Here is an 18704-nt window from a genome sequence, read left to right as displayed (position 1 = left end):
TGTTTCACTAATTCACGGATTGGGATAAATGCAGAGACCAAATTTCCCTCACGGGATCAAAAGAGTATATACACGGGTCTCCCGTTTACCAACAAAACTAGATGCGCGCAGCCTTGAGGCAGAAGACGCTTGGTGGCCGTCCGCAACGTTATAAACTTAACCTAAATAGTCTTCTGCTGTACGCTACAATCGGATTTTTTTGATATATTTTTTTTTTTATTTGATAAATGATAACATCTCATTTCAGACTATATTTCAAAGTTTGACGTTCATTAGGATTGTTAATATAACATCGTATTTTGGCGAGGACATGCATTCCGTTAGGGATATTGAACATATTTAACATTCTCTAACCATCGTGGTTTCGAATTGGTGCAGTCACACTGGTGTGACGGGAATGTTGGGAAATGAACGTTCTAAAGAATATCTGGGTTCATTGAATTCAACATAGAATTTTAGAACCTTCAATTGTTGCGGAACTTAGAACGTTCAAAAACCTACACCTTTAAGGGTTAAGGAGGAAATTCACCGTGACGTCATTTGAATGCGCCTGACCGGTGTTGGTGTTTGGCATTTGCTGGCCTCACGTTGAAAATTGTCAAGAATATTTATTTGACAGCCACAGCGCCTATATCACATAGAAGTTCCGTTTTTCGGTGTTCTGAAGGTTTTGTCTCTATATTCATCTCTAAGAGCTATATTAGGCTTAACTCAGAACTTGGCCAAGTACGTTAACGAGTGAGGTAGCCTACCGTCGACAGAGCCCATGCTGCCACTGGTTAGCCGACCTAGCTAACTTCAACGAAGGTTCATGTTTCTATATTACTTGTCTGACTCTAATTTTACGCTAAAATGAAGTGTCACTACGAAGTGCTTGGCGTTAAAAGGGACGCGACAGACGATGATTTGAAAAGGGCATACCGGAAACTAGCTTTGAAGTGGCATCCAGGTAAGAATTCACCAATAATGTGAACGTAGGGTCAAACATATCCGCCATCGGTGTATGAGTGTGTAACGGAATGGGAGGCATTAATCAGTTAAGCGCTTTGAGTGCTCGGGGGAGGAGTAGAAAGGCGCTACATGGCATTTACCATCAAAGATCAGATATTTTCGCATATGTTTTTCTGATTGGGACTGTAATGTTAAACGTTCATTAAAAACATTTGACGCGTTCGTATCGACATTTTAACATGTAGGTAATGGCGTTTGCATTGTCTGATAAGATGTCTTGTTTTCACTATGATGATAAGCTATTCTCTGTACGCTGTGTATTCACTGTGTGTTTCAAATGGCAGACAAAAATTTGGACAACGCAGAGGATGCAGCGGAGCAGTTCAAGCTAATCCAGGCGGCCTATGACGTCCTCGGCGACCCGCAGGAGAAGGCCTGGTATGTTTATGTTTATGCTTCCTTTGCCTATAGAGACTTATGCCATCCAACAGTTTAAAGAAAAGTCATGCAGCCTAAATAATACTAATAAGGAATGCAAATCTTGATAATAGACAATAAACCATAACCATAATCATGGCCGGATTATCATAACAATGTAGCCTGGGTGCCATTCCGAATTTAGTCCCGCAACTGAGGTCGGGAAGTTCGGTCTGGCATTAGGCTTGTTTGAGATCGACTGACCTAGCGTTCATGGGCTTCGGAAAAACCTTTTTCAGTTAGGGGCTCGTCATCACTTTTGTCGTCACGTTGTAGTTCGTTTGTAGTCCATGTGGCCTTTCAGGTCTAACAGGTTTAATGTGAACTTGGGAATTTGCCGCTTTTGTCACTTGAAAGCTGCCTATCTTTCTTTCACAAACGTCTTAAACTATATTTTAAGCAAATACAGTTGTTTATTTAGGATTAGTGAGTGTATGTTTTAACCTTTGTTGTGGCATCCGTGTTTGTCACACATTCCAACGGCAAAGCACATGAACATGAATGCACATTGAGTCTGGCTTTCTACGTAAACGTGATCTTCAGAGGCTAGCCGGGAGGAGCTACAACAGAGGGCAGCCAGAGCCCGTTTACGGAGAGCCGGATCACTCCCTATTAACTCCATTGTACCTGCAATCTGTTGCAGTTCCGCTAGGGGCGATCACGAATTAGTGCAAAAACAATGGGGGTCTATGGTAAGCTGACTCTCGGCAGATGAATTTCGTTCTGCCTAGCTCCACTCATTCATCTGGGATCAATCCATTGAAATGTTGCTTCAGAAGGCTGGGCCTAATCAAAAAATGCTTGCATATGATTGGATAAGCCACTTGTCCGTCATCTATTGACGTGCTACTTCAACCACTCACATCGAAGCCAACCTGTGACGCTGATAACAGTCTCACAGTCGCTTCTACGCTGTCACATCTATGAAACTCCCGCCCTGCGTCCTGATTGGCTCTACCATACAATCTCAATCTCGTGCTGAAATCACTCTCAACGGAAGAGGTCCCAGATGGATGTGAGTGAAGCTAGGCGGAGCTAAGCGGAACAAAATTCATCTGGCGAGAGTCAGGTTAGGTCTATGGACCTAGACGGCTAAATTTGTCTCTTTCACCTGGTTGTCGTTGAAAAATCGAAGATTTGATTGTGGTTTCTGCAAGCTCACTATGGATTATTAGCCTGACGAGCCAGACCCACATTAAAATGTAGGGTCTGGGCACTCACCGTTAGCAGTGCTCAGTCCGAGGGGCGGTATAATCAGTTGTCTTTCAAATTCCCTCTGCACGCAACAGGACAGTGGCAGCGCTATGAGTCCCATGCGTTTCCCACCAGCGGAGCTAGTTGACTAGTTCAAACGTTTGCCAACTTAATAAAAGCTTTACTCATGTCACACTGTTCGCCAGCAGCGACATCCATCTTATTTGTTTTCAAGTAGCAGGGAATTCAAGCCAAACCGTTGCAACTCTGCCATCAATCATTACGTTAAGCCCACCTAACGACTCTATACATGATTTCATTGGCCTGATTGAGTTTCGATTTCTGGAGCTCACAAGCCAACGGAGAGTTGCTAGACTAGCCCTGGCAGCAAATGTAATTTGCTGCCGCTAGGGGCGCGTCTAGATTTCTAGGCTAATGGATTATAGGTCAAAAGTTGAATGAACGAGTACTTACGTCCTTTTGATTTCTTACAGGTTGGGTCGTTGTTGCCCACAACACACTAGCTTTCTGCTAATGAATGACGTCATTGACGCATTTGAAAGGCTTTTTAGAACAAATAAGTGACTCAAAAAATATAATACTCAGCGGTGTGTATTTTCTCGGTCCCCTCTTTCGCATGCAACATTCAAATTTCTGGGCAAAAAATTATATCCCGAGAAAAGTGGATTTGACGGGTACAGCTCCATATACCTCCATTAATTCTGCACTTATTCGTGAGCGCCCTCATGTGAAACCAGAAAAGGAACTGCAACCAGTTCAGAAACCGGAAGTTTCTCGAGAGTGGCGTTTCTCCCCTTGACATTAGGCTTGTTCGACTTGAGGCAGATCTGACTTGATGTGATGCATGCTGGGATGGACGCAATGCTTACTGGTTAGAAATTCTATCCGACATCTGTCAGCCGGGGAGTGCATGCAAATGAGTGCATGCAGACAGAGTGTTTTCATCTATATTTCACATAATCTCAGATTAGAACATGTAAAATGTTTGTGAATTTCTAATGACTGTTGGTAATGACAGAGTTGTTACAGGGCGTATTTGTGAGGGTTATGGCAGAGTTAGGGAATGCATCTTTCCAGTTTTGCATTTATGGTTTAACTGGGGAACAATTTATGCAGCCTATATATTAATCAGACTTTTTGAAAAAGTTTGTTCTCCAACAAAGACACTCGTCATACCCATCAGTAGCCGTCTGAGTATGTCCTTCATGGGAGCTTTTTATCTGGGAGCTTTTCTCTATGACCGACATTTTCAGGGAGGGTGGTTGCTCTGCTGAGCACTACCACTAGAGGCAGCGACAAGACCAAATGAATTCCAAATCAGGACTCAAAGTCGAAGTCTGCTTTATTGTCAATTTCTTCACATGTCAAGACATACAAAGAGATCGAAATTACGTTTCCTACTATCCCACGGTGGAGACGAGACATATTTTACCAATTAGGTCCACAGACAAACATAACATTCAAGTAAACAATATAAAAAGTAAAAATAAGAAGGCACAAGAAAATAAGAGCAGCAAAATTTGAGTTGCAATTGTGCATAGAGTAGACAGTCAATATAATGGTGCAAAAGTCAGGCCAATAAATGGCTGACTCCTAAACCATCCTCCATCTCTGCCTCTCTCTGCAGGTATGACAATCACCGGGAGGCTCTACTTAAAGGGGGCGTGGATGGAGACTACCAGGATGACAGCATTGACATCCTCCAGTACTTCACTGTCTCCTGTTATTCTGGTTATGGTGATGATGAAAAGGTGTTTATTATTTCCAAAAGATGCTTTTTTTTTTTTTTTTTTTATATTCCTCTTTTTAGTCAACTTTTAACGTGTGTATGTACAGGGTATGTAAACTTCTGGTTTCAACATGAACACCACACTAGCCAAACAATGCTGAAAAAGTAGATGATAGATAGATAGATAGAGATAGAGAGAGAGAGAGAGAGAGAGAGAGAGAGAGAGAGAGAGAGAGAGAGAGAGAGAGAGAGAGAGAGAGAGAGAGAGAGAGAGAGAGAGAGAGAGAGAGAGAGAGAGAGAGAGAGAGAGAGAGAGAGAGAGAGAGAGAGAGAGAGAGAGAGAGAGATACAGTAGATACTTTATTGATCCCCAAGGGGAAGTAGTAGTACTAATAACAATGTCAAATATCAATTAAAATAATGAGTTTTCATATCAACAAAAATCACAAACACACAAACCATATCTCTGTAAGAGACTTGAGTCTTAAAACACTTGAAAGTCCCAAAACTATCACAAGGACGCAGAACATTAGGCAACTTATTTCACCAACAAGGAATCACCGAGGGAATATGTTAGTTTCCTGTGTTTTCTAATCACAGGTGACCTCAAGCACAGGACACCCTGTCCTTCTTTGCGAGTTTAATTTGGGTTGGTGAAATCCATGAAGTTTTTAGAATATATGTATTAAATCAGGGGTGGGCAAACTGCGATAGAGACGACGTTGGTTAGCTTTACTGCAAACTGCTTTTCACTCTTCTTAGACAACGTTTACAGTGTCAATGTCAAAACATCATGTTACATTGCAGCAGATCTAACTTGAACGCCAGCCAATTTTCAAAAACCCAATGTGGCCTTTGAGCCAAAAAGTTTGCCCACCCCTGCTGCTTGAAAAGGATTATTTGACTCAAGAATGGTAAGCCAGGTCAAGGATTGTCGTTTAGAATGGTTAATTTTTTAATTATTGCAGTGTTGTGGCAACACTCAACATGAGACACTAGAGAGCAGTAAAACACTTATGTCAACTCCATTTTATATCAATGTCATTATTTGATTCAGGTTGATTCAGAAACATTATTATTTGTGTTTGTTTGTTCATTCATTATTACTTAATTTTTTGTGAATGTTTTTATTAAATTGCCATCGTCTTTGCAAACAGAGCAGAGTATATAGCCTTATATCACACACTGTTGTTGTCCACTGCCCCCAGGGATTCTATACGGTTTACAGAACACTGTTTGAATCCATCGTAAGGGAGGAGATGGAGCACAGTAAAGAAGAGGATGAGGAGGATGAGGAGTTTCCATCATTCGGTGACTCGGAGAGTGATTTTGATACGGTAAGCCATTGAATCCCTTTGAATCCCCAGTCAATGACAGCCCTTAAGAAATAATCATAACTTTGCACTGACTACGTTGAGCTCTAAGCTCCCTGTATTTATTCCTCACACTGATTCCATTAGAGGATGGTAATGTAAGTGCCCCAACTGTCCCTCCACTCCAATTGCCACACACTCTGCTGTGGTCCAAGTGGTCTGTGTAAACAGAAGAAGCACTATTTGTCTTCTTCGGCTGGGGCTTTTGCTCCCACTAGCTTTTTTGGACCAAAACAACCATGTCTCTTAGGGTTTAGAATTTGCCTTTGTTTGCAGCACAAATCCAAGTGGTCGATTCAGTTCAGCTCTGATAGAGAGCTAATGGAAGTTCAAACTGCTGTTCTGTTCACTAATGGACTTTATGCACAGAAGGCTCGTTAGGCGGCTCATGTATTTTCGGTACAGCGTCAGCTGTGTTGTAACGGCATCTTCTGTTATAGTTTGTCCAATAATAATAATTTGAACACGCACACAAATCCTTTTTCCTTGCTCCAGCAGAAGCAAATGAGCTACCTGCAGAGTCTTCGTGCATAAGGTCTATTTGAACATATCTACTCTAGGTCCGTTGGACAAGGAGAGGAGCCATGGTAATCATGACAAGTAGATCATGTTTTTTTTCATTCAGAAGGCAGCTAGGTGTACGGTATACCCAGAAATGGCTCACTTTCTCTCTCTCCCTCTCTCTCCCTCCCTTCTATCAGGTTGTACATTTGTTCTATGCTCACTGGCAGAGTTTCTGCACACGCAAGAACTTTGCTTGGAAGGAGGAGTACGACACGCGGCAGGCCTCCAACCGCTGGGAGAAGCGCGCCATGGAGAAGGAGAACAAAAAGGTGCGCGACAAAGCCCGCAAAGAGCGCAACGAGATGGTGCGGCAGCTGGTGGCCTTTGTGCGCAAGCGTGACAAGCGGGTGCAGGCGCACAAGAAGCTGGTGGAGGAGCAGAACGCAGCCAAGGCCAAGAAGGTGGAGGAGCTCCGTCGCAAGCAGAAGCTCAGCCAGGCCAAGTACGTGGCCTCCACCCGCGCTGTCCACTAGCCCCGTCGTGTTTCTGGACGTGATGAGATCAGACTGGAGGTGGAATGTCAATGAAGCAGCAGAGCCTAGGGATCAGTATAAGGGGATGAGTATAAGTATATATACTCTTTTGATCCCGTGAGGGAAATTTGGTCTCTGCATTTATCCCAATCCGTGAATTAGTGATACACACTCGGCACACAGTGAACACACAGTGAGGTGAAGCACACACTAATCCCGGCGCAGTGAGCTGCCTGCAACAACAGCGGCGCTCGGGGAGCAGTGAAGGGTTAGGTGCCTTGCTCAAGGGCACTTCAGCCGTGCCCTACTGGTCAGGGTGCGAACCGGCAACCCTCCGGTTACAAGTTCGAAGCGCTAACCAGTAGGCCACGGCTGCCCCCTCAGATCAGTGACCGGGGAGAGCTTGAGCTAATCAGTGTGCGCAATCATGTGCCTGGAGGAAGGTGTCCACACATGGAATTAAGAACAGAGTAGTGGAACACTTCTCTTGAAGCACTGGCCATCTCTAGGAGGTGCAACATATTCAAGTGAAGGTGCCAAGTAATGACATGCAGTCACTTTATACATTTGCCATTATTTTGCCAATCCACTGCTATGTTAAAAAGACTCGTCTTTGCCTCTAAATTGTTGTAGTCATGTTTTGATTGAGTGGTTATCTTTCCCCATTTCTCAAAATATGTATTCTAGATATTTTTTGAGACTGAGGTCAACCTGATGGTATTATATTAGTGACATGAGAACTGAGAAGCACCTGTTGACATTTACCAGTATTTTGTGAGCATTGCCTTTGCTTACCATTGATGGTGTGGTTTGTTTGGAGACAGCACTGTCAACACAGTCCAACCATAGCCCCAATTCAGTTGCTTTTTCTTTGGAGAAAGAGCCTAATCATTTTGGCTGTGGATGTTCTATGTGCAGGCTAGCAGAGGACTACAAAGAGCAGAGCTGGGCCGCTATGTCAGAACTGGAGAAAGAGCTCCAGCAAATGGAGGCGCAGTATGGCCAGGAGTTTGGAGACACGTCCGAGAGTGAGGACGAGGAGGTGGACGCAGAGGCGCTCAATGGAGGCGGAGGTCAGTCTTCTGCTGAATGCACATGTTAATTTATTCATTCACACACCCACACTGCAGTTCGCTGCCTGTACAATATGATGATTTCACAACAGACACGTGTTGACCAACCTACCATTTTAACATGTTCTTATGTGTAACTCATTTCCATTCAGAATCTCTTTCAAACAGGTTTGGTCATAAGGTCCAAAATGATCAGTTTTGAAATGAGCTTTATTTGTACTTAAATTATGTTGGAGGAATATTAAATAAAATTTTAAAAAAAATGTATCGTACACGGCTTGGTGAAGGGTCATCTTATCAATGGAATTGTGTGGGAAATTACTTTGGGTTAGACCTGATCAGTATAGTTGCCTACAATAGAATATGCAAGACTTATGGGACTGTCATGTCTACTTATAGTTTATGTCATTTCTTTTGTAGATGCTGTCCAGATAGAGGAAATGGACGATTTTGATGACTGCTTATATTGTCCAGCCTGCGATAAATCTTTCAAATCAGATAAAGCGTGAGTAATATATTCAGTCACTCCTGAGGCAAAGAAAATTGCCATCATATAACCATGAGCAGGGTAATGAAAGAGGATGTCCCATCACTCAAAAGCCTTCATGTGAATCCTGTTCTCTACAGTGTCTCTGTGAAGATGGCGCAGATGTGTCCAACCACATCATCATGCGCTTCATGACCCCTCTTCAGTAAAATTGGGCTGCATTTGGATATTCTATCCTATTATCTTATTCTATCCACTTTCCCTTGGCCTCAATAGAAAACATTATGAGGTTAAGGAAAGATATGAAGATAAATTCTAAATGAGGGACGCCGACTCTATGTACACTAGGCTATGTAATTATGGGAAGGCGGGTGTTATTGACCTGTTGTTTTTACCTGTCATTAGGAATTGTGGGGCGTTACAATCACCTTACCTTTTGTAACGGATGCTTCATTGTACCATATGCTAAAAGAGATTTGAAAAGAAGCGTTGAAGCACCTTTCCTAAGTATTTAGAGACCCTGAACAGCTCTTATTCTGGAATCTTCCTAAACAAAAAGACTATCCGACTGCAGCCTTTGTCAGATTTTAAATTTGTCATTTGTCAATATTTTTCATACTTGTAAGACTTGATGTCTAATGGTCTTGATCTATGCGATGTTTCATTTATTGGACTCCTCTCTAAGCACACTACCTTGCTTGCCGGCAGGATGAAAAACCATGAAAAGTCTAAGAAACACAGAGAGATGGTGGCGTTGCTAAGGCAACAGCTTGAGGAGGAGGATGAGTCTCTGACCGCAAACTCTGGGGAGAGAGGAGGAAAAGAGGGGGAGAATGAGGAGGACGAGGAGGAGGAGGAGGACATTCCCCGGCAGAAGTATGGGAGCTTTGCTTTGGGCTGGTGCCATTCTCACAACACAGAGATGCCTTCATTCTTAACCCTACATCAGCATAATGTGTACTTTAACCATAATTGTTTTGCAAACATGCAGGCTGTCCAAGAAGCAGAAGAAGAAGAAGAGACAGCAGAAAATGTCCCAGGTGAGTGACACAAAAAGCTGAAGTGATGTGCAAGGAATCATGTTTGTCAGTAAATGACTTTAGTAAACAATTCTCATGTTGTCATTACTCATCTTCTAGTTTGCCCACCTCTATTCTCTACCATCTTTCCCTTTTTTTTTCTTTTTGTATTGCAACCTCTTCCGTCATCCTCCCTTTCCTTTAGCAACCTGTTGAAGAACCAGAGAAGGTCCCCAGTCCGCCCCCAGAGTGTAGCTCTGAACAGCCGTCAGCAGAACAGCCGTCAGCAGCACCGCCACCAGCAGCACAGCCATCAGCAGCACATCCACCAGCTGCACAGCCTGGCGCTGCTGAGGACGCTCCTCCACCGTGTGAGGACCATTCAGAGGAAATGAGCCCAGAGGGGCTTGAGGCCACAAACAATAAAAGGTGCGCTGTGCTGTCAGACTCATTTGCACTGCAAGCTTTTAGATTGTGCTTCTTAAAATGTAACCTGCTGCTCTTGTCAAGCAGTGATTAAGGTATAAAATAAAATACTTATGTTCCTGTGTATTCTATACTGAAAACAGCATTTCAGGACCAAATCCATAGAGTGTACAGGAATAACATCAGTTTTTCACATATTTCTATAGAGACCCTGAAAGGATAGGGTGAGATTGCTTTTGACCTATATTTGCACTCCCTCTTAAAGGCAACAGTATGGTGAGGGAATGCAAAACTATTGAGGGAGCACAAAGATATTACAAGGGAACACAAATGTACCTCAAAGCAGTGGGGGAATTATGTCAGTCATTTAATAAATACTTGAAGTTCGGCAAAACATAGTGACCTCTGGCGCTCATATAGTTTGATATGATGAGGAGAAGGATTTTTATTTTCAATTCGACACTTGAAGCATTACGATCTAACTTCTGCACTGTCTGCATTTGTAGTCCACTTATGCATACACTGGAATGAACCATGGAAATGAACTGGTCTTCAGTGTACAGGGAAGACGGAAATGGGAAACTCATCCTGTGGTGACCACCATTTCACTAGCTTTTCTGTTTCTGTGTTCATTTTGCCAGCTCAATGAAAACCAAGGCGAAGAAAGGAAAGGACTCCAAGAAGGTCAGCAAGTCTCAAGGGACTCAGGAGGCAGCCCCTGAGGTATACAACACTCTCCAACACCTATTTGCAAGGATTAAAGTTCTCCGTCGGACGATGGATTTCCGTCAATTTGATTTTAGAAATGTCATATTTGAGATCGATGCAGATCCGATAATAGGAGGGGGAGGACTAGGACTATCACCTTTGCTTTTCCTTTTTTAAGGCAACTACAAATATTAGGTCCGATGAATTAATGTGTGCGATGGTAAATGTTTAAAGACCTAATAGTGTTCTTGAGAACTTTCTGTGTCTCAATCAGTGACCGCTCAAGAAGATGGCCTACGTCAGCCATGAGTTTCGCTTTGTTTATGTTGTAGCTAAACGCTTGTCTCGGGCGTTTGCTTAAAAAAAAGAACACGTATGGAGGACTATAACGGTCTAAAAGTTGGATTATAGTGACACAATCGAGACAGCTGATGAGGTTGGCCAATCCGTTTAACTTTTTTGGATATGATATTGTGAGCTCTGTGCGAATTCGGAGAAGAAGCGTAGGCTGTGTCAGGGGCGCAGGACATATTTTGAAAGTGAGGGGGACCAAATTGTGAACACAAACCCATAATGAGATCCGATTTCCAGATATCGGATCGCCACCTCTGGCCCACTTTCGACCATCATATTTTAAACTTTAAACCATTGATTGTTTTCAAAATATTTTTTGATAAAAATGGTGAAAACTGTGAGATGAGCACAACGCCAGATCTGCCCTCAGACCAGCTTCTTGCTATGTGCAATTCTACTTTTATTTTTTATTTTTTTAGATTTATTTCACACTACTTGGGCCAATGGTAGAATACTGGTCACTACTAAGTATATATACTTTTTTGATCCCGTGAGGGAAATTTGGTCTCTGCATTTAACCCAATCGGTGAATTAGTGAAACACACTCAGCACACAGTAAACACAGTGAGGTGAAACACACACTAATCCCGGCGCAGTGAGCTGCCTGCTTCAACGGCGGCGTTCGGGGAGCAGTGAGGGGTTAGGTGCCTTGCTCAAGGGCACTTCAGCCGCGGCCCACTGGTCGGGGCTTGAACCGGAAACCCTCCGGTTACAAGTCCAGAGTGCTAACCAGTGGGCTACGGCTGCCCTAAATGGTACTTGGGCCAATGGTAGAAAAAAGCAACATGATATGTTGATATTTTATGAAGCCATGAATGAATCATCATGCCTATGATCCAAACATAGACTACATGATCAAATGGCCTAGTTACAAAAGAGATTATCCCTCTGTTTGGTGGAATGTTGTTATTTCCATAGACGTCATGTAGAATTGTTTGTGTCGTCTATGTATGTTCCTTACATCTGTTTTGTCTGTTCTATGATCTCTTCTGTTTACAGAAGGAGCTGAACCTTCGTTGTGTGACCTGTCAGTTTGAGTTCTCATCCAGGAACAAACTGTTCGACCACTTGAAGACGACAGGACACGCCAGTGCACTCTCCTCTGATGCCAGTACAGCAGGCAAGAGCAGGAAAGAGAAGAGGAAAAACAGATAGCTATGGCTACATTGACTCGGACTAAATACTTTTTCAGTTATGAACACTACCCCCCCCCCCCCCCCCCCCTTTTTTTGTGGGAGTGGCTCTATGAGTCATGTGAATGATGGCTATCCAAACTTGTTTTAAATTAAATGTGACTGAAATTGTCAGGATTTTATTTCCATGTGCATACGGTACTACAATCAGTCCTCTATACACAGGTTCAACATTATCAGCAAGGACATCACAGTCTTTGTAGCAAAACATTTATGAAACCATAGCGTAATAGTCCGGTTGACGGCTCATAGAGCCCCATTGTGGACCCGGAAATGTTGAGTACACCAACATTTTATGATGGAAATATATAGTATGGGTTCCCAGCATGCAGAAACTGCCGGATGCTAATTTGCATATGTTGGGCAATTTGTGTAATTGGGCTAATTAGCATAATCGCCTATATTGATCATATTGTAAGAGATGCTTGGCCAAAATGGACAATGTTTAGCCTGGGTGTTCCCATGCTGCCTTGCGCGCGATTTGATTCACGCTGCTAAGGCAGCCTGGAGACCATGGAGCAACTTTTCGCCTGAGATAGGGGACCAATCACAGAACAACGGGGAAAGCAAGACAATGATGAGCTATGCACAGACGCATTTGATAGACATCCGTGGCACCCAATAAACAGATCTGGGCATTTTTTTCAAATACGAGAAAATTAACGTTTGGTTCCCAGACCACGTCTCATTGAGAAGTGGTGGCGCTAGCCAGGCTAGACAATGTTGGTGTGTTTTTAGGGGTTACTGGAGATGCTGAGTCCATATCTGACATTTTTAAGATTCAAAATCACTGGTTGAAGCCTGGAAATATTGTAAACAAAGTAGCATAGTTGGCTAGCTTATCATAGTCTACTGATTGGACTGTTCAGTTTCCTCATGTGTGTTTAAGGTAATACTGTTCTCCTTGGGACAAGCCCTTTTGGGAAGTATTGAGATGATCATTCAACTTAATTCAATTAAAGGTCGGGAGCAGGGACATAGGCACAGAACATAGCACACGCTAGGGAAGTCAAGAACACTCGCACCTTACACACATGGGGTCGGCCGCAGCCACACCATACAGGCACAAGCACACATAATAACAACCCCAAAGTTCTCCCAGAATCCTCAGCGCAAAACATTGTGGGAATCTTCAGCACAGTCCAGCACACTGACGTTACACAGCTCCCCCAACAAGCCATTGCCATCCCCAAGCCGCGGAGCTGTCCTCCGCTGCTCCCGGCCGCTCCACTCCGCCACGGTCGCGCCAAGGCCTCGACCTTCTCTCTGGTTCGTGCCATCGGATTTCACACAACAAACTTTTTTTTTCCCCCTTATTTTTCTAAAGAGCGCCGGCGAACAGGCCAACTCGGAACAGGCGCCCGCATAGCATGGTGCCTCCCACACGCATCCAAAGGCTTAGAGTTCAGTTTTTCAGAGGGCCCTTCCGCCGAAGCTGCCCAACCGTCGTGCCTCACGGCTCCGCCAACCGTCCGTCCTCAAGGCACCACCTCCTTGCTGCTTCACCTCTGCTCTGCTCCGCAGACAGGGCCACCGCCAACTCCAGCCTAAAGCCGCCCGGCGGGGGCAGGGGCTCCAGGTCTTCTCGCGGTGAAGTCCGCGCCCAGGCCGGCGTCACCACCTCCTCTTCCAAGGCCGCTTCCTCAGGCCGCTCTCCCGGTTGCGTGAAGTCCTTCTCCACCGTGGCCACTGCATCGAGACCCTCCTCAGGCAAGCACTCCTCCTGTAGCCAGGCCCAGGCGACAGCTGGTCTCCTCCCGCGGCTTCTACTGAAGGCCTTTGTAAGCTTTTCAGTACCCCTTACAAGGGCTCTCTTCGGATCCTCTTGCTTGGGCCTCCACCTAGCAGTGAGCATGGACGGATTATGAACTTTCGGGCCCCTGGGCCCAGATGTATTAAGGGCCCCCTGCTAATTTTTCCACTAATGTGGAAGGTGGGTTTGGGAGTCCTACCTCAGAAATGTTTTAATTTGTTTGATGTGATTTCCTGTATTCTGGTGAATTTTGGGGATGGCCAATACTAAATTCAATCAGATTCATAGCCTACATCCTGATGTGTTAAGTATATATACTCTTTTGATTCCGTGAGCACTGAAGCACACACTAATCCCGGCGCAGTGAGCTGCCTGCATCAACAGCGGCGCTCGGGGAGCAGTGAGGGGTTGGGTGCCTTGCTCAAGGGCACTTCAGCTGTGCCTACTGGTCCGGGTTCGAACCGGCAGCCCTCCGGTTACAGGTCCGAAGTGCTAACCAGTAGGCCACGGCTGCCCTGTGTTGATATTGAGGCAATGATTCCATGCAAAGGCTTGGGCTTCAGGGCCCCCTGACCCATTAGGCCCCTCGGCCTGGGCGCGGTAGGCCCGTGCAGTAATCCATCCCTGGCGGTGAGGTCTCCCACTTCTGACTCCTCCAGCACTGAAGACACTGTCTCCTACAGAACGCATCTTGCTCCTCCATGGAAAACGTGCCCATCTACAAGTGCTGCTTTGGAAACTCGCCCACCCTCGATTCAAGTCCTGATTTGTTAGATGTTATCAGCTGTAACTGCAAAGCTGGGTTAAAACTGTCTATACATGTATCTGGAAAGTGCAGCTGTGTAGCTGCAGGCCTGGCCTGTACTAATTATTGTTTCTGCAAAGGCAGTGGTGATGTTACATGTGGCAATATATTTACACTGCAAAAATAGCAGCAGGACAGGGATGAAGAGTGTGGAGAAGATGGTGACAGGACCATGGATGAGGACAGTGAGGAGGATTAGTAGAGGGTAGTTCTTCCCTTTGATACTCAATTGTAAGTCACAGCAGAGGGCCAGTGAATAGCTATTTCCAAAATTATTGTGGAATTCAGAAATAACTTGATCCAAATTAGTCCTGAACACTGAACATTTTTATCCTCCAAAAATCTGTCTAAATCGCCCCCAAAAACTCAGCAAAATCAGCTTAATGAGAGTAAGAATGTGACCAAACCATGTTTAAATAGTGATTTTGAATCTTGAAAATGTCAGATATGGACTCAGCATCTTCAGTAACCCCTAAAAACATACTAACATTGTCCATTTTGGTCAAGCAGCTCCTAAAATATGATCAATATAGGTGATTATGCCAATTTATGCTAATTAGCTTAATTACACAAATTGAAGTAGAGAGGACCTGTCAGAGGGGTGTGTGCTTTTGAGCTTCATCTCATTTCACTCAGGCATTGTTGATGAAAGGATGCTTGTTGCCTTTTCCACTTTTATTGGCACCTCTGGTAAAGGTAAGCAAAAATATATATATATATATAAAATCATCTATTGGCATTTTAACTGGCATTTATTGGCATTTTAACATTAAATCTCAAAATTAACACAATGAGGAAAAATCCTCAGGTGAAAATCCTTGTTTTCATTTTGAGACTAAGATAACCAAAAGATGATTTTGTATAGACCCTTTCAACAATAAAAACAAAAACAATGCTTGAATGTTCTATTTGGTTCCCAATCTACTTACTCTGCATTAAAGGGACACCAGGCAACATTTTCGTGTTAATTAATCATCTTCGTAAGTCGGTATATGGTTAAATGACTCATTACTGGGCGAATGAAGGCTCTCTCGTCCGCCCCTACTGCCTGTAGGAAGAATATCCTACTTGCAAGTTCGGTGTATCCTACCCGACCGAAGCAGGATCAGTTTACAGCACAGAGTCAAAGTCAAAGTCTGCTTTATTGTCAATTTCTTCACATGTCAAGACATACAAAGAGGTCGAAATTACGTTTCCCACTATCCCACGGTGGAGACAAGACATATTTTACCAATTAAGTCCACAGACAAACATAACATTCAAGTAAACAATATAAAAAGTAAATAAGAAGGCACATACAATGAAGAAATAAGAGCAGCAAAATTTGGGTTGAGATTGTGCAGTTGTGCATACAGTAGACAGTCAATATAATAGTGCAAAAGTCAGGCCAATAAATGGCTGCGGTAGTTCTGTTTGACCTAAGTATGCAAGTGGCATAGAGGTGCAAGTTATGTAAGAGCAGCAGAAGTGTGTTCAGAAGTGTTTTCGGGACAACAAGGCAATAACAAGTTGCAAAGTGTGCAAGTGTACAAGTGGAGTAGTGCAAGGCAGCCATTGTGGGTCCAAAGTCCAGGATGTTATGTAGCTGAGGGGGGAGAGAGTTCAGCATCCTAACAGCCTGGTGTATGAAGCTGTTGGTGAGTCTGGTGGTGCGGGAGCGCAGGCTTCTGTACCTCTTCCCAGAGGGCAGTAGATCAAACAAATTGTGAGCGGGGTGACTTGCATCACTCACAATTGTGGTCGCCTTGCGGGTGAGGTGGGAGGGGTAAATGTCCTTCAGGGACAGAGGCAGGCTAATGAAACGCTAGAGATTGTTTCAAACGTGTGTATTATGGCAGAGCCGGCGAAGAAGCAGTGAAAACCCTTGACGGAAGACGCAAAGAAAAGGAAATGAGCTTCAGACTGAGTGAGGGGGAGTTTCGTAGAGAAAAAGTATCAGGCTTGCCTGGTGTCCCTTTAAGATAACATATGGAATGTTAAAACGGAAGCCTTGTGGGGCCACCTATGATGCTGATAATGGAACTCTCTTGAAAGGGTCTATACCGCATTTTAGTCAATTTTAAGAGGTGTGCCAATAAGTGCAGAGGGTGCTGTAATTATTGGGCGGCAGCAGCAGTATAAAACGTAGGCACACAGCTTACAGAATCAATCACCGTATTAGTCAGCACAGCTCTCACTCTGGACCCCAGCAATAGACCCAAATGTGGAGTCAGTCAGTTGGATGAACAGTTCAAGAGATATGCAAAAGACAGATGCCTTGTTTTATAGTTAGATAGGATGCCTTTGTAAAAAACAATGTCAGGCAGTTTATTGAATAAACAGTGCATCAAGGTTTTCAAAACAGTTTAGTGTTTTAGGTTAATTCATTCATTATTCATTTGTTTAATTGTTTTCCACCTACCCGCAGAGTCCAAATGAAAGGCACTTTAGTGTTGGATGCTGGTTGAAAGATAATCAATCTAAAGAGTTGGGGTAGGGGGAAGGGTAGTAACCTCTTCCAGATGCAGATGCTACAGCCTCGCTCCTATTGAGACTAACAGAAAATAGCTTAATCTGGACTGTAATCTCAGCCTACTGTGCTGATGAACTTTACCCTAGGACTGCTTTACATTAATAGCTTAGTTATTGTGTTTCCTGTGAGATGGGTGTTCTGGTGCCAGGTTTAAAGAGCATATTCTGCTGTGAGCCAAGAGACTGGATATTCTTCTAATATCGAATTCAATCTTTGATTTTAAAGATAAAAAAAAAATGTAAATATGATTTCAGGTGAATACAGACTGTAGATGCGTATGTAGTATAAGTCTGTTACTGAAAGTCACAAATTCTGGCTAAATTTAATTTCCATCATGGATCCTGAAATTAAAATATTCTGCCCTGACATTAAAACCAAATCACCGGTCAGTAGTGTAGCATGCACCTTACAGCTGTGCTAGGACTTCACATCAAGCTTTATAAACAGTAATCCCATGCCACACCATATCTATGCTGGAGAAATCAGTGTCCAAACCAGGTCTCATTCCAGTCTCACTGGGGCATTCATCTCCTCTCCATGAAGTTGACCACTGCCTGATTGAAAACAGCTAGGAAGAAATCAGCATCCTCTTTTGTGATGCACATGGGGGGCTTGATCCTGAAGGTCTGTAGGGAAATGGTCTGCTGTGAGAGACTGAATGGTCTGTTGCACACAAGCACTCTTCCACCACAGTATGCAATACATTAAATCACAACATTTGTCAACCTGCAAAACCCTGCTGATATCTGCATTAATACTAGTGTCCAGAGACAGACGGGTTGCATACTCATTAGCTAATCTCCAACGCAGGGTTATTTCAGTTTGATAGGTTAAAGAATTGCATACAGACTGCACCATGCGAGAATGGCTGGGTGACCAGATGGGTGGTCCTTTGGGTGTGCTAGTTTGTAGATATGCTGACGGCTTAATGGTAGCTCTGCTACTGCTGAAAACCAGCCTACCTGTCCATACACGCCTCCTTTCCCAATAAGAACTCCCATATCTTTGACGCCCTCAAAGATCTCAGCCACGTCACCAGGGGGAAGAGGGTCACGGCTTGCCTGAGTGAGCAGAGGGCAAATAGAGGTCGTGTTGAGGCCTGCATATGGGAGGTGCAGAGGTGCTGTTTCCATCGTGGTTAATCTTTAACTGTAACAGTGCTGCCATGACTTGCCTCCAATCGCATTCTGTCAGGTACACAGGCACACCCAAACGCACTGCATGCGAGTTATGAGTGAAGGTTCAGAAAGGTCGCTCTCTCACTGGCATTAAAGGAACCGTATGTAAGAAATGTATTTCAATTAATCATAAAATGTCCCTGATATGCCACTAGACATTAAGAAATCATGTTCATTTCAAATACTTATATCACTGACAACAGTAGCCCGGCCAGGATATTGTCATTTAAAAAGTTAAGGTTGCAGCCCTCAACTGATGTTGATGTTCTCATGTTGTGTTTTGGCCTGATGCGCCACCCTCCACCTATCTACTAATCACGAAGTCAGTAGTGTTTCGGCATCCGGGTTGCCAGCTCTTCCATTCAGGAGGGAGGGGGAGGGGATACACCATTCTACAGTAATGTGAAAGTGATA

The 18704-nt window shown here is 43.9% G+C and overlaps 2 protein-coding genes across 3 annotated transcripts in view; one reads left to right on the top strand and one right to left on the bottom strand.

Moving 5' to 3' along the window:
* The first annotated feature begins 535 nt into the window (after positions 1-535).
* On the top strand, positions 536-12154 carry dnajc21 (DnaJ heat shock protein family (Hsp40) member C21). 2 transcript variants are annotated; one of them, XM_042060124.1, is made up of 12 exons: positions 536-949; positions 1296-1389; positions 4271-4394; positions 5581-5709; positions 6447-6751; positions 7701-7855; positions 8276-8360; positions 9051-9218; positions 9334-9382; positions 9567-9790; positions 10429-10510; positions 11852-12154. In XM_042060124.1, exons 1-12 carry the CDS (start codon positions 853-855, stop codon positions 12002-12004), a joined length of 1665 nt encoding a protein of 554 aa, XP_041916058.1. In that variant the 5' UTR covers positions 536-852; the 3' UTR covers positions 12005-12154. The 2 variants fall into 2 exon arrangements, with proteins under 2 accessions (XP_041916058.1, XP_041916057.1); XM_042060123.1 differs by having other exon boundaries at positions 11849-12154.
* A 4732-nt stretch (positions 12155-16886) lies between these two features.
* agxt2 (alanine--glyoxylate aminotransferase 2) overlaps positions 16887-18704 on the bottom strand; it is a 28661-nt gene continuing 26843 nt past the window's right edge. The window contains exons 13-14 of the mRNA XM_042059073.1: positions 18075-18173; positions 16887-17738 (exon numbers count right to left, since the gene is read on the bottom strand). Coding sequence (XP_041915007.1) covers positions 17637-17738; positions 18075-18173 — 201 coding nt within the window. The 3' untranslated portion in view covers positions 16887-17636. The remainder of the gene's footprint in view (positions 17739-18074; positions 18174-18704) is intronic.

Source organism: Alosa sapidissima, chromosome 13 (assembly GCF_018492685.1).
Source record: "Alosa sapidissima isolate fAloSap1 chromosome 13, fAloSap1.pri, whole genome shotgun sequence".
In the NCBI taxonomy this organism is placed as follows: Eukaryota; Metazoa; Chordata; class Actinopteri; order Clupeiformes; family Clupeidae; genus Alosa; species Alosa sapidissima.
Note: the sequence above shows the minus strand (reverse complement) of the source record. Positions and strands in the feature narration are given on the sequence as shown.